This window comes from Lissotriton helveticus, chromosome 6 (assembly GCF_964261635.1).
Source record: "Lissotriton helveticus chromosome 6, aLisHel1.1, whole genome shotgun sequence".
Lineage (NCBI taxonomy): Eukaryota > Metazoa > Chordata > Amphibia > Caudata > Salamandridae > Lissotriton > Lissotriton helveticus.
The window spans coordinates 877,381,148-877,397,473 of record NC_136067.1 but is presented as its reverse complement, the minus strand read 5'-3'; the positions used below and the strand labels follow the sequence as shown (position 1 = coordinate 877,397,473).

Here is a 16,326-nt window from a genome sequence, read left to right as displayed (position 1 = left end):
TTCCAGTCACCCCCAACCACCGCCAGGGACTCTTGGACATCCCCCCATACTTGGAAAATCCTCTCAGCCAGGGCCCATTGCAGGGGGGGGGGGGCATACACACTCCCAAGAATTACGGGCTCTGTACCCACCGTGCCCCTGACAAACAAATAGCGACCCTGCGGGTCCGCCCACGTCTTCACATGTACGAAGTGCACCCTGCGGTGGATCAGCACCGCCACCCCTCTGGACCCCCGGGTAAAGCCGGCATGGTACACCTGGTGATAGCCCAATCGCTGCAAACTGAGTGCTTTCGACCCCATCATATGAGTCTCCTGAAGCAGAAGCACATCGGCAGAGGCCCTCTTCCCCCAGCGCAAGACCGCCCCCCGTTTCACCTTGTCTAACAACCCCCTGACATTCCACGTGACAACTCTTAGGGACTCCACAGGGAGTCTGTGCATAGTATCAACCATAGTCTGATGGAGTCCGCCAGGAGGGCCCCTCGTGTCCACACCACCCACCACTCAACAGCAGTCGCATATTCATAAAAAGCATGTGCATCCCCCCCTTGCCACCCAAACACCCAAAAACTGTAGGGGCTGCTAAAGCCAGTCCCCTTCCAACTCCCCACACCCCCAACCCCCCTCCCCTACACCTCACAGAACCATGAAGCATCTGTCGCGGCATGGGCGATCCCGAGCCCAAAACAGAGGGCACAGGACCTACCATGCCAATGGATCCCAACTCCCTCAGGCCCATCTTCACTACCCCCCCCCCCAAAAACAAACTCCTACAAGGTAGGAGTGGGACAGCCCCCAATCGGCTGTACCCGAGCCAGTACCCACCACCCCACTCAATCTCACGAACTTAGTAACAAGAAGACATCGAGGCATCAGGAAAGCGTCCAAGGCGCCGGGCCACTGCCCCCATTCCACTCAGTCTCAGTAGCCACGCTACCCAGCCAGGAGCACAGAGTACCTGAAGGCAGCAGTGTCACTTCCCGGATACGTCAGAGTCCTCGGGTCTGTGGCCTCCCGGCGCACCAGCGGCAGAGGCCGAACGCTTCCGCGATCTAGATCTCCGGTTTCTCTTGCCCTTGGAAGGGTGATCTTTGCGTTCCGGTGAGGAACCCCTCGAGGATCCAGGATTCAATCCCGGCTGGTCATGCGGCCGCAGCGCCACAGTTTCATCCGTCCAACGAAACAACTCCTCCGGAGTATCAAAAAACAAAGTCTTGGACTGGAAAATCACTCTCAGACGGGCCGGGTACAGCAGGGAGTATTGGAGACCCAGACCGCGGAGCTTCGCCTTGGCATTCATGAAGGATTGACGTGTCTGCTGTACGATTCTGGTATAGTCGGGGAACACCATGATCTTGTTATTTTCATAGAGGATGGCATCTTTGGACCTCGCCTCCCTCAGGATAGCGTCGCGATCGTGGTAGTTCAGTATCCGAGCGATCACCGCCCTGGGCCGCTCACCCTCCGGCGGCCGTTGGGTCAAGGCGCGATGGGCGCGCTCAACGATGAAGCACGAGGACAGGCCCTCCGGAGGCATCCAGCTCAGCAGCCACTGGGTAAGGAATTGCGCCATGTCCCCCTTCTCGCACCGTTCCGGAAAACCAACAAATCGGAGGTTGTTGCGGCGGGCGCGACCTTCAGCATCCTCAGCTCGCAGCGCCAGATTCTTCTGCACCGATTCCACCACCGCCAGCCGTTTCTTCAGGGACCCAACATCGTCCTCCACGACAGATATTCTGGACTCCGCCTCAGTAATCCGCGCCACCGCATTCCGCAGGTCTTGGCGGATCAGGGTAACATCTGCGCCCACCGCGCCAATTTTAGCGTCCAGCGTGTCCCGGGATTGGGTGATGGCGGCCATGAGCGCGGTATTATCCGGGGGGGCGGCGGATGCTGACCCCCCCCCGACGGGCCCGGTCCCCCAGTTGGCCCCGTGTATTTGTCGATGGTCGGTTGCTTAGATTGGCTGCCGCCCCCACCTCGGGTCATGATCGCCGCCTGTCCACGGGCCTCCAACAATCGACACAGCCGTGGCAATGGGGATCCCCACGCTCTTCTTCCACTCCAGTGGGGACTCCGTCCACCAGGCACGACCCTCCACCAGAAGCGGGCAGTCGGCGTCCCCCTTCACGTCTCAGTCCAGGCAAGGTATAGCAGGCACCGGGAAACACCCCCTCACCACTCGTGGCCCCAGGGCGATCGATGGGGCCCGTCCACTTGCTGCCCACCCGGGGCCAGTTGTCACTGCCAGCGTTGTTTGGGGGTCCAGGAGGGGGCGTCCACAACTCTCCGCCCGCCACAGGGTCCGCCGACCGACACCCCGCCGTGAAGTGAGCCTCCAACGCAGAGAGGCAGCAGCCAGGTGTCCTCCACGGTCAGGAGCTGCACCCAGCCAACCCCGGGCGGGAGCCGCGAAAATTGAGGCCCCGGCTCCGCCGGGTCCGCTAGGCCCCTCGTAGGCTGTGGGCGACCCTCGCCCCTTCAAGGCAGTGGCACCGCAGTCGGGTCACAGGGGGGGGAACGAACCCGCCCCCGCTCGTCTTGCAGGGTCGTTAGCAGCCCAAGACTGCGGCAAGGCCGCCGCGCCACTCAGGTGTCTCCCGGGCGGGGGGCGCCAAAATTGAGGACCCGGCTTCAGCGCCGCACCAGGCCGCTCTCCGTCTTCAAGCGCCCCGCAGCAGTCAAGGCGCCGACGTCTCCAGTGACCGCACCGGAGGATGACCAGAGCTCCCCGCAGCAATCGCCTCGCTTAGGGAGTGTGGCAGAGGCTCGGGGACAGGATAAATGGGCGGATAAGGCACGGGCAAGCGGGAGCTCTAGGAAGCTGCGACCGCCATTGCCGCGCTCGTAGCCACGCCCCCCTTCTTTTTTGAAACCTCAGGAGAATCAAGAGCTCTTTCTCTCCTCTTAGGTGTTTCTCTAGATGTCAATGAGGTAGAGCTTTCCTCATCCTCAGAGAGAACATCAGATTTTGCCTTAATTTGTTTAAGCCAAATCAGTAGTCTACCCTCCCTGTTTTAGTAGAAAAGGTTCTGCATATATTGCAATCTTTTACCTTGTGTTGTGGGTAAAGACAGTATATGCAGTCCTTATGTGGTTCTTCTGAATGCATCCTCTTTTTTCCACACAATCCACATGACCTGAAGAGACCTTTCTTAGAAGATTCAGACATGTTTGAAGAAATATTGGCGAGAAATTTGAAGAAACAGAGAAAAACTGAGCAGAGCTCAGGGAGACTCCCGTTCACAAGACGTGCGGTAGAAAATCTGAGGAACCTATCCTCTCTTGGGATTGTTCTAGAGGGAGCTGTCGCCTGATTGGCTGTTGATTGGTTTTGGTTCTGTTTACAAAAGAAGGTGGATAGGCTATGGCACTGACTTTTCATTGCATGGTAGCCTATGGTAATTTTGTACTGCTTATGTGTATATACCGTGGGACTCCCACTACGACGACGAGGATGATACAAGCATGCGAATCTATGAAAGATCCAATACTGGAGAATCTACAAATATGACAACTGACAAACTGAGACGGCATTCATCAATCTCCTAAAAGTGCAGAAATTGTTTTCTAAAGGAATCAGAAAGAACCACTTATGCGGATAACTCATGATAATCCCAGGTCCTTAAATATAAAGAAAGGGTTGCGCCTTGGCAAGTTATTTTTTATCTTCTAAAGGTAAAGAATGTACTCATGCTGACTTGGATATTTATTCGAATATTAAATATTTTGTGACTTCAATGATCTACGAGCGTGAGAAAAAGATATGCAAGAGAGTAAGAGTATACATGTAACTATATTCTAAAATAAGACCTGTAAACAAATGGTCTATAGGTGCAAAGATAGGAGGGAGATCTGTTCAAATCTTTAAGATGTGCAGAATGAGGCATAGTTTCAGCATGTTTGGTGAAAGTCTTGAAATTATTAAAACGCAAACAGTTATTTGTCTTCAACACCACACTAATAACTATTCTGTGAAAGCATCAGATAAGTATAGATGGCTGTCAAAACCGAAACACAAATGGACATTTGACACTTATTATTTTTTATTTTGTTTTATTTTACGGAGTTTTATATAGCGTAAACTTGACCCGAATCGGGTATCAGAGCGCCTTACATAGCACCAGTTGCTTTACGTGTAGACACATTCATTTTTTGTTAGGCACGGGGAGATTAAGGGCCCGATGTAGGTGGCCATTACCGACCGGTAAATTGGTCATTGAGATGTAGGGGGCTATATTTTACAGAATCGGTAAATTTACCGATTTGGTAAATTTACCGATTCTGTAAAATACCGAATCGGTAATTTTACCGATTCGGAAAATTCCTGATGTAGGTAGCACTGTTTCCAGTGGCCTTTTAGATTCGGTATTTTACCACCCAATCCAATTGGGTGGTGAAATACCGAATCCAGGTGTGCATGCACACCCTTAGGGCATGTCTGTGTGCCACATGGCACACATGCCCGTCTTTGGGGTGCTAGAGGGTGTCAAAGTGACACCCCCTGCACCCTTGCAAAATTCGGTATTTACCGATTCGGTAAATACCGAATCGGTAATGCCCATTGATTCCTATGGGCTTCAATGCCCATAGGAATCAATGGGCATTACCGATTCGGTATTTACCGAATCGGTAAATACAGAATCCTTCCGATTCGGTAATTGTAAAAATACAATTACCTACATCTGCCCTCCTCTTTTTTACCACTTCTTAAATACCGATTCGGTATGAATCGGTATTTAAGAAGTGGTAAAAAAGATTTACCTACATCGGGCCCTAAGTGATTTGCCCAGAATCACAGGATGTTCAGTGTCGTTGTCGAGACTCACACCCAGTTCCCCAGATTCGAGGACGACCCCCCAGCCTTTAGGCCAACTCCTCCCCCCTACTGATGAAAAAAGGTGCAATATATTTGTCATACTTCCCAAATCATAAATTGACGCAAAGGTCAACAACCTTAATTCCGGCAAGGGAAAAAAGAAGATTCATTTAGTTATGAATTTTCTTTATTATACAAATTCCAAAAGAAAATACATGTTCTATGTTTTGGTTATAGTGCTTTGGTGGTGGGCATACATATTTTACTAAAACCTGCCTTTTGTCTCTACATGAAAGGGAATAGAACTCTAGATCCACCATCTCCACTTATAAGTCCCAGGAGTGGCACTACAATTTTGCAGTGTAGTGTCTAGATGGGTAGGCCGGTGATGGAACAGCGATTGCTGGAGTGATTCAAGGCAGCACTGCATGTGTTTTTTAATGATTTTACATAGCTAATTCGTAGAGAGTCTGGTACCTTTCCCGAGGTGAAGGATGCATTTATGTTAGTTAGCCACAGGAGCAGCAGGGTCTGGTTTACTTTGTTGAGCTGGAATGGAACACTTTATGTAGCTGGGTGGGATTATTGAAGAGAATGTTTTGGCTAGTGAGGTTAGGGTGATTAGAATGAATGTGTTCCATAAATCTGTAGAGTTTTCGGTGTCAAAGATAAAATGTGAGTCTATAGGAATGGTAGGTTGTATCACATTGTCCACATCGTTTCAGTAACAGACTTAGCTACGCCTATGCTGTTTCGACTGGAGTCAAGATGTTGAAGATGTGGAGAGGTTGTGCTCGATTGGTTGATGAGCTAAAGTACTAGTAGACGGTGGGTTCAAGCAATCTGCAGTTTCTTGAAACAGGGCAATTTTGATTTAAGGATATTATTTGTGTTGTTCTTTTGCGAGTGTTTGCAGTGATGGGGGAGAGATTTTGGCATCATTGTCATTCAGCTTTTCTGAAAGGTTTCCTTTCTGATTTTAATTGTATTGAAACCATTTGGCTGTAATTTGTGGATTTTGATTCTAAGGAATAAAAGAGTCCTGGTACTCCACAATTTCCAGTATTGTAACTGAATGTTTTCAGTGAAGACAATACAGTATTTGAAGATCTGGAGAATTCTTCCACCGAACCAGTATCACCAGACAATTGAAAAGGGTACAAGTAATCAACCCACTACCAAAGGACTATGTCGGCTGCAGTGCAGAGTTGCTCTAATCAATCTCTTCTTTGCAGCATCCTGTAATAAAGTTAAATGTAACCTGCAGCATGAACTCATTTCCAGATGCTGATATGAGCGTATGATAGTTAAAAGACATTGGTGCAAGCCCCCCAGACACAACACAAGCTTTATGAGGGTTAGCAACAAATGAATGACTGACCTCTGAAACTCATTCTAAAATCCTGACGTAAAATAATTGTGCAGTTCTCAGAAAATTAAAAAGTGTGGCCGTCCTACCTTTTTTCCTTGGAAAAATTGAGATATAAAAAAATAAGGATTTTAGAAGTTAAGCAAGAAACATAAACATTCCTGAATCAACCACTAGAATGGAAAACAGGAACTGATGGTAGTTATTTGAGAAGGTCAAAAGGTGAATGTGTAGGAGAACCAGAACAACAGAATGCCCAATTCTCATCTCTTACTATGATAGGAATGGTTGGTGAGAGACAAATAGTGGGCATAAGCAGTGCCAGTGGTCACTATGAGTTCTGTCCTCACGCAGGAGAGGGCAATGCATAAGCAAAGGGAGGGTCGCTAAAACCTTGAAACAGCACCATTTATTTAATAAGAAATCTTCATCCTGGCCTGCCAGAGCAGGATTTCCTACCTAGTGGAAAAGGGAGTTAGCAGGACAAAATTGCACTTTTGTTAATTGACATTTGCCTACTACATGTCTACCAAAAAATATAAAACAGCAAAATGTGAACAGTATGTTTCCTTAGTAGAAAACTGGCAATATATTCACTGGGAAGCCTGGCTCTTCTTTTATCTAAGTTGGTTCTGTTAATATTGAAAGGAATTAGTACATATTCTGAAACCTGGCAATTCATTACTACATGTTTACCCTTTTAGGAAGACATACTGCCTACAAGGTATTTTTTCTTCTTTTTTTAGTACATAATTTAATGTAACCTATTTTCGTGCTGTTTGCTCCAGTGAAATCCGAGCTGCATTTAGTTGTGAATTATGGAGCCACATGTGGTAATTCAAAACTTGCTCCTTTTCATCCACTTATCTCTGCTCCATGGGTATCAGTTAAGCCATTTGTGGATTTTTGTGATTCCAGGAAGGAGTTCCAAAAAAACAAACCAGAAATCAAGACTAAAATAAATTGAGTTGTGTTCATTTATGAATTTAAACTTTGATGCCTCAAAGTACTCTTACCCTAACAAGTGTGCACTTTTTTTAATCGATGTTTTACAGAGCCCTGAAAGAAAATGTTAAATCCCTACTGGAATTCCAAAAGATTCCAAATAGAATGCGTTAGAAATTTAGACTGTTCTAATTTCATAAGAGCTCAACTTCGGGCCATGGAAACCACTGGAATGGATCAGTTATTCATTCAATTTAGAAAGTGAACTATATGAATGGCTCCATGATCTATAGAGTTAAGTAAAATAATTCTTCCAGTTAGTAGCCAGCTGAGGTCTCTACTAGATTCATGACTTTTTTGTAATTGCTCTATAAATCTTCATGACTAGAACGCTGCTCCTCAAATGTCCACTTCATTTCTGAGTAGTAGGTTTCATTTCCAATGCCAGATGCCACATGCAACCGACAATCCACTATGCCAAGGCTGAGATGCTTCTTTCCATCCTTTTATTATACCTTAAACTATTTCTATTTAATTATGGTTAGTGCAGCCACTCATGCATGTTTCTTCACTGCGCTGCCATGTTAGCGGCAGCAACGCTAGAGGGGAGCTCCCCCCCAAGAAACAGGGAGCCGCAAGGGAGGGGGTGGGGTTGTCACAAGGGCAGGGGTGGCAACGGGTGTCGTGGGTGGGGAGTGGTGAAAAAGCTAAAAAATATGATTGCAAGATTTGATGATATATTTTTGTTTAATAAACGTAGAAACGAAAAGGTAACGAAGGTAAAACGTATCGAGGAAAAGGAAAACAACATATCTATGATCTATATCAAATAAATGCTTAAGTTAAGAATCCTATGTTGGAATGTAGACGGCCTAAACAGTAAAAGCAAAAGAAAATTAGTACAGGAAGAGATTAAACTGTATAATCCTAATATAGTGCTGCTGACGGAAACTCATATAAAATATCAAGATAGAAAGGTGTTAACCCAACTAGGCTATGAATTGGTTATTTGTACTTCTTTAAATGAGACTATAAGGGGGGTCGCTATTTTAAAACAAAAAACGCTTCCAATAGAGATAATTAAAACGGCCTCTGATAACAGAGGTAGATGGGTAATAGCACAGATGCAAGGAGTGAAGGTTAAGCTGGTACTATGTGTGGTATATGGCCCAAATATTGATAAACCTAAAATCTATGAAGACCTAAGCTTAGAATTGTTAGAGTGGGAAGGGGAAACCATGATTGCTGGAGATTTTAACTGTGTTATGAACTATAAAATTGACTCTACGGGGCCAATGAACTTCAAACGAATGTATAAAGTAAGAGCTGCAATTTTAGAGCTTGCAAGATTAAACAACATTAGAGATATATGGCGGTCCAAACATCCCAGGGTGCCCGGCTTTACTTACTATTCTGCCCCGCACAGATCATGCTCTAGGATAGACATGGTATGGGCCTCGCAACAAACTTTAGAAAAGTGTGCGATTGAAATCTGTCCTAAAGTCACATCGGATCATAACCCTCTTCTTTTGGATGTTAATTTGGAAAATCGGAACGTAAAACCACGAAAGTTCACTTTTCCTAGACATTTGCTAGTTGACCAAACATTTATCTCACTAATTAAAAAACATATACAAGAATTTATTGAGTTAAATGTTGATACGGCTAGTATCAATATGGTATGGGATGCTTGTAAGTGTAGCATTAGAGGGTGTGTCCAGCAATATGTATACAGGCTCAATGCAGACAATTATAACAAAAATAAAGATAAGACATCTAAATTGTTGGACCTGGAAACTCAATTGGCTGAAGCGACTTTGCATTCAAAAAACGATATTGAGGGGCTTAGAACACAACTGGTGGAATTGCAAGCTGGACTCAGAAAAGAGCTGAGAGAAAGATACGCGGTTAAATTACATAAATATAAGTTAGATCAATATGAAGGTGGTGATTGTATAGGAAAAGTATTGGCTTTTAAAACGGCAGATAGAAAAGCAAAAACTAGAATAAAGGAAATAATAGGATCAGATTTAGTGAGTTATGGACAAGAGGATCAAATATTACATCAATTTGTTAAATTTTATCAGCATTTATATACCCCAGAGGAGCCATCGAACGAAGCAGAGGTTGTAAAATATCTAGATCAATACCTAAGACCATCGCGTGCATTAAATCACGAAGTAATTCAGCAATTAAATTCTGATATTACTACTGAGGAGATCAAACTGGCTATAGACCATTTACCATTAGGTAAGGCGGTAGGTGAAGATTGCATACCAGGGGAACTTTATAAATTGTGCTATTCTGAACTGGCTCCACTATTACAGAAAGTTATTAACTCAATTATTGTCTCTAAACAATCACCACCTTCATGGAAACTCGCTAAAATCATATTTTTTCTGAAGAAGGGAAAACCGGAAAATGAGTGCGGCTCATATCGGCCCATATCTCTACTCAACTCTGATGTGAAAATTTTCTCAAAAATTTTAGCTAATCGGCTAGCACCCCATATGCCGGATATTGTTAATTCCCAACAACATGGCTTTGTGATTGGCAGAGATACTACATTGCATGTCAATACTTCCATAACTGCTTTGGATGTAGCTGAAACGACTAACACCCCACTCGGTATGATAATGTTAGATGCTGAAAAAGCATTTGACCGAGTGGGGTGGGAATATCTGTGGTCAGTACTAATTAAAATGGGCATAAATGGTTTTTATTTAGACTGGGTTAAATCTCTCTATGATGATCCACGGGCCGTGATCAGCTATGGAGGTATAGATTCTGACGACTTCAAGATTGCAAGAGGTACAAGACAGGGATGCCCTCTTTCCCCTTTATTATTTGCTCTATCTCTAGAACCCTTTTTAAATGCTTTAAATGATCAAATCAATATAATTCCAGCTCAACATGGGGATATAACTCTTAAATTAACTGCCTTTGCGGATGATATCGCAATATATACATCGGATGTTTGTAAATCTATGCCCGCAATTATAGAAGAAGCACATAAGTATGGGAAAATCTCCGGGTATAAGTTAAATGTTAACAAAACCCAAATTATACTCAACTATACTCCGGCTACATGTAGCTACAAAACCTGTAATGAAGCCGTATACTTAGGTATTAAAATTACTGCCAAAGTGGAGAAAATTGTGGAAATAAACTATGGGTCATTCCTTAAAGATACAGCTGCGAGTTTTAAAAAATGGCACAAGATACCTTTGAGTTTGTTAGGGAGATTAAACTTGATAAAGATGAAAATTTTACCTAAGTTCCTTTATTTGTGCAGATCCATACCGCTTCAACCAAACAAGCTTTTTTTTAGGAAATTGGATGGCATCTGTAGTAGCTTTATCTGGGGGTATAAGAAAGCACGAAGGGCGGTAACATTTTTGACACTTCCAGTCTCTAAAGGGGGTCTAACGCTGCCGGATTTTAACCGATATTTCTTAGCTACTTTTCTTTTACGCACCAGGAGCCTATTAAAAAATACCCCTTCTCTATTTTTTCATCAATACATGTTGGGGGCAGATGCTAATCAATTTCTACTACGGGTCCATGATCCAAATTATTTCAAAAGAGTAAAGTTTAAGATTGCAAAACATGCCATACGAATTTGGGATAAAATTCTGCACACTAGTAATAGTTCATTTTTCAACACTGAACTTAGATTATGGAATAATCCGGGCCTTCCTGACATATTTTCGGACGGTTTGGGTAATCGATGGATTAGACAGGATATAACTACATTAGGAGATCTTTACTGTACTACTGGGTTGAGGGACTTTGAGAATCTAAAAATTACTAACGGGCTTACGGATGACATGCATTTTAAATATAGACAACTAAGAGATTTTTTCTGTAATAAACTGAAAATAACGCAAGTTAAACAATCTGATATTATTGAAGGTATCTACTCAGAAAAAACTAAATCATTAATCAGGTTGGGATATCAATGGCTTATTAAGGAGAAGGGCGAAAATACAACTCAAATCGCAGCCAAATGGTCTCGGAGATTAAATCAAAACATAAATTCTGCACAGATTGGAAATGCCCTAACTCACTTAAGTGAAATAGTTCACTCCTCTAAGTTGAAAATGCAGCTATATAGGACAATTACGGAATTGTATTATACGCCGCAAAGAATATCTAGCTGGACACATGGCAACTCGCTGACAGAGAAATCTAGGTGTGCTAAATGTAACACTGATGCGGCTGGAATTGAACACATGTTATTCTCATGCCCTGTGCACTCCAATTTTTGGAATCGCATATCTTACCATCTTCAATTCAACCAGATAAACGCATCGGATCTTACAGTACAAATGGTTTTATTAGACATCCAAGAAAAGAACTACCCTCATAAGGATCTCTTAACGATTTTGTTAGCATGTGCTAGATTAACAATAGCTAGGGGTTGGATTTCTAAAGAACCCCCTAGTGTAGCGGATTGGCTAGCTCTGGTTTACGAAATTAGAACTATGGAATTTGCTTTAGCTAAACTTAGGGGCCCTAAAGCTTTTCGGAGAAAAGAAAGGATATGGATGCACTTTTTCGAAGGTCAAGATGTATGATTTAGATTAGTTTAAATTTTGTCTATCTGCTTTTGTAGTTTATTACTGTAATAGTAGAGCTAATGTGGAATATAGGCTTAACAATTAAGTATATGTTGTTGGCATTCCTCAGTTTTTGTTGTTGCTCTTATTAATTGTATTTGTATGTTGAATATCGAATGGAATTGTAATGAATGATATCATTTCTTGCACTCAATAAAAATGTTTAAAAAAAAAAAAAAAAAAAAACTATTTCTTGTTCCATTTTTTCCCTCCGCGTTCAATTTTCCCCTCACCCTGTCTATGCTCCCAGAATTTACTTTAAAACGGAAATGCAGCTAGCAACCTGTATTATCATTGCTAGCACTTCCACCAGCAGCCAGCTGCTCAATAACCATAGGGTCTACCTCCAACTCACATTTGACCCTTCCAATAATGCTTTTTGCCTTCCTTGAAAAATGTCCCATACAGGTATGACAGGGGGACTTCTTTAAAAGGTCATCTAGAATGAGTGCCGAGAACCACAAAGAATGGTAATGTCACCATTACTGTTCAATATCTACATGATTCTCTTCAACAGCATAAGATATAGTTGGCCACCTTTTGTTCATGCATAGCCAAACATCTAAAACAATCCACAGTGAAGCACAAGTTATTATAAGTATGTTTCTCTTATGTCACCGCGTTTTTTCAATTATAAGATTTGATATTATTTATGTTACTTTCTGGTTTCATTTTGAATCAAAAGACCAGTCAGAAATTCATTTGCAAACGAGGAAATGTTCTTGATGCGCCCCAAAGTTTTTAATTCAGTAATCACTAGAGTCTGAAACTTCTGATGCAACTAAACCAATTCAGTTTTCAAATCTCCTATGAGAGCATCGGACAGTATCTGGCCAGCAGGCTTTGATGTTTCAAGGTTGGCAAGCTTTCTAATGGTCTGACACATGACTCTGCTACTGGTGAAAGGCCTTGCACATTTTACAGTAGCTCGCTCCAGTCTTTTTATTACCTAGCTTGTTGTCTAACAGTCCAATAATTTACCTCACCTTCAAGAAGCCTTTCACTAACAGCAGAAGGTGGACCTTATTGAAAAAACTTTGGAAATCGAGGGTAGAAGCACAGAAGTTACCTTACTTATTGTTGCTGGCACTGACAATGTGAACATCACAGTGCAACATATGGAAGGCGTATCTGTACCATAGTCACACCCTTGCAGACATCGTTGTTCGGATACCTACTACTTGCTCCATACATCAGTTGGTCTTTCCTATCCTCAAGATGTATATGCATGTTGGGAAATAATCATGCTCTCTAAAGATAGCTAAGAAGGCACACTCTGTTGGCTACACTGATAATAGCAGGGCAATATTTACCAGGGTGAATTTGATCATAAATGGAAATAAAGTCCACTCATTGGGAGGAAAAGGGGCATTTTCAAGGCGTGGTTTGCATTGAATGTTTGGTAATGCACCTAAACTTGTATGCTTGTATGCATTCTCAAACTCCCTGCTGAGGGTTTCCACCATGAAATTGGTTAGAGATTTATTCCCCTACCAGGAAGAGACAGTGAACGTATCACCCCCAGACTTGGTGGAGGTGTAAAGAAAGGGCTCTCTCTGCAGGGAAAATTGTTTTCCCGCAAAGAATAGGTGCATTTGCACAGGAGCTTCCATTCCACCTGTGCTGAATTCTCTGCTACAGAGACCTCAACATAGGGGAATATAGAAGAATTCAGAAATAGCTGCTTGACATTTCCATAAGAAACACCCAGTGCAGTCTTCCAGGCATACTTCTGTGAATGTTTGTAAAGATCAAATAGGGATAAGTACCCACACATAGGCATGTTTTTAAGGGTTCAGATACAATGTTTTTGGCGAAGAGGGCTCCCAGTGTTTTAACGTGTTATTTATTTGTTTACACAGTAAGGTTTTGTATTGCGCCTTCCAAGCCAAAAGGGCAAGGAAGCACTTTACATCTACAAAAAAAAAGGATATGAATTATTGGTAATGTAATACATTTGCTACAAAGATGACAATTTGTGAGACATTTCAATGGAAAATACAAACATTTAGAGGACTGCTAAACTGGATGGGAAATTACAAGGATATCTTCCTGAGTATATGGCACCTGTCTGCTAAACTGAGCCTTCTGCCTTATATCCTGTAAAAAAAATAACCAAAGGATTGGGTCATGAGTTTTTATGCTTGGCGGTGAGACCCCATGATGGATGGATATATATTAATAAGGATGTATGCTACTAACAGTCCTCTGTCCGCCAGAGTTCAGTACAAACTATTGCATACAATGTATTGAGGCCCAGTATGTCATTCACCAGCTACTTCAGAGGACTTTTAGGCAGTGTAGGTGAACAGCAACACAATAAAATTGCAGAATACTGTGTGATTAGTAGGAGATGATTATTCTGTGGCTTTGCATAACTAAACAAGTACATGCCTGCGCCTTTGAAAATATGTAGGTCACACAAAGAAACAAACTTTGCTCACTGCCTCCTAACTTTGTGCTCTTGTATTTAAAAACGTGAAGACAAAGGTACTTACTTTTACCAGAGGATTAATGACGCCTACGTTGGGGCTCGCATTGAAGACTTTGTTGAAGTTGGTCTCTCTGTTCACAAGCTCCAGCTGGTAGAACTTCTTGTCATCCTTTGAAAGAGGCACAAGGTACGAAATCTTAATGATCAACGAGTTAGAGAGCAGTCGAACGGTGTGAACCACTTCTAACAAATTTGAAACATAAATATTGAACATGCAAATGGTATGCTTGGGAATGCTTCCTTCATAAATAACCTAAAAAGTAGGCAATTATTTATGAACCAATGAACAGCTAAGGGTTCACTAAATGATTTATTATAATGGATCTGAATTGCAAATACTCTCCGGTTCTAGCAGGGGTCTGTCAGACAATGTAGATGTAGAGCAAAGAAACAACTTACAATCAGCTTCTTTATGAGCTGATCCCGCTCTGCGATCATGTCTTTCAGCTCAGCGATAACCTGCAAGTCTTCAGGTCGAGATTCTCGGTTTTGATACTTGTCCTCCATTTCTTCTAATCTTAAAAGTAGACAAAAACATGAGTGTAAGTGGTACTAGGCAATATATTCAGAAGCTCTGCACCAGAGTCACTTTGGACTGTTGGGATGCTACAATGTCCGCTGGTGAGTAATTTAGAAGTTAGGAAAGAAAACAAAACATTCCTGAATCAAGCAATAGATTGGAAAACAGGAACTGATGGTGGTTATTTGAGAAGGTTAAAAGATGGGTGTTGTAGCACAAGCAAGTCCACAGCATGTCCATTTCTGATCTCTTACTAGGAGAGGGATAGGTATTTTACAAAGACTGATGACTTCAATGACACGCTTCAATGCTCGGGCAACTGTACTGTTGTACAGCATAACTAGCAAACTAATGGGTGTCTAGAATGTGAACAGAACTGTAAGTTGACCTGGATCAACATATTTTGCAGGTGAAACCTGGCAGCTGATGACTGAACTGTGAGGTCCTGGATAGGGAATTTCATCTTCAAAAAGACTTTGGCCGAAATGATAAAACTATAAAACGAGGCCAAAGGAGAACAAATATTAACATTTATAATCAAGCAGAGTATTTCATTCTATAATATCGAGAAAGTGTGCGTGATTTACGACTAGAAAATAAAGAGCTTCAACTAAATAATAAAATCATGATTACAATGCTTTCTGCAGAAACAAAAACAATATACCTCTGAAATGCAATGGCACACATCTAGTGTAACAATGAGCGTGATCCCTTTCACGAAGTTGGAAACATATTATATCGGCATCTAACCATACTAATACAAGTCACTGCAGTGGTTCATACCATGAACGGGTTGGAGGCGTAAGCAGAGGGCCTTCATATGGGAGCATACAACCAAGGCAGCTTATTACATCCTTTTTTTTCATCTACAGCTGGGGTTATGTTATTACTTAGTTTATATTGCACCCTGTATTCTTTGTAGTATACTCCTTCCATAGCTGATATTTATTTATTAAAGATATTCATATAGTGTGCGCCTGCCACATCGAATGCGAATAATTAACAATAGAAAGAGTTAACAATTCACATGACTAGAGAAAAAGTATAGATGAAAATGGGGTCAAATAATCTTTAAAAGTGAGTTTTTACACTTTCCTGGATTTTCTTCTGGAAGAAAACAGTTTAGGATGAGTTTGGGTGGATGATCCAATGTACTATTTTGTTTTTTTTAACCTGCTTTATTGAATTTTCTATTTTTGTATAATGTAGGTATAGTGTAGGTATCAATGCATGAAGAACAGCATGTATTCATCAAAGCATGTCTGAATACAATAATGAAGATAGACAATAAAGCATAACACTCAGGGGCGGCTCTTCCTTTATGCCGGAGGAGCGTCACCCCACTGGAAAATAAAATGATAATAAAACCATTTTACTGCAGGTGAGTATGACCAAATACAAGTTGGTGATTAGTCCCACAGTAAGCATTTACATAAAAAAAATTGTTAAGGGTGGTAATCATGGAGCGATGTTCTTGATGTCTGTAACTGACTAGCATATGGGTGTATGCATTGCACACGGTTGGAATCATTTAGAAAGTAGTCTCATTATAGTG

At 42.4% G+C, this 16,326-nt stretch overlaps 1 protein-coding gene across 5 annotated transcripts in view; it reads right to left on the bottom strand.

Annotated features, from left to right (window-relative positions):
• Window positions 1-16,326, bottom strand: part of FAM184A (family with sequence similarity 184 member A) — a 572,845-nt gene that overhangs the window by 20,597 nt on the left and 535,922 nt on the right. For all 5 annotated transcript variants that reach the window (XM_078648472.1, XM_078648471.1, XM_078648473.1 and 2 more), the window contains 2 exons: window positions 14,651-14,768; window positions 14,256-14,360 (listed from right to left, as the gene is read on the bottom strand). In XM_078648472.1, the coding sequence (XP_078504598.1) occupies window positions 14,256-14,360; window positions 14,651-14,768 (223 nt within the window). The remainder of the gene's footprint in view (window positions 1-14,255; window positions 14,361-14,650; window positions 14,769-16,326) is intronic.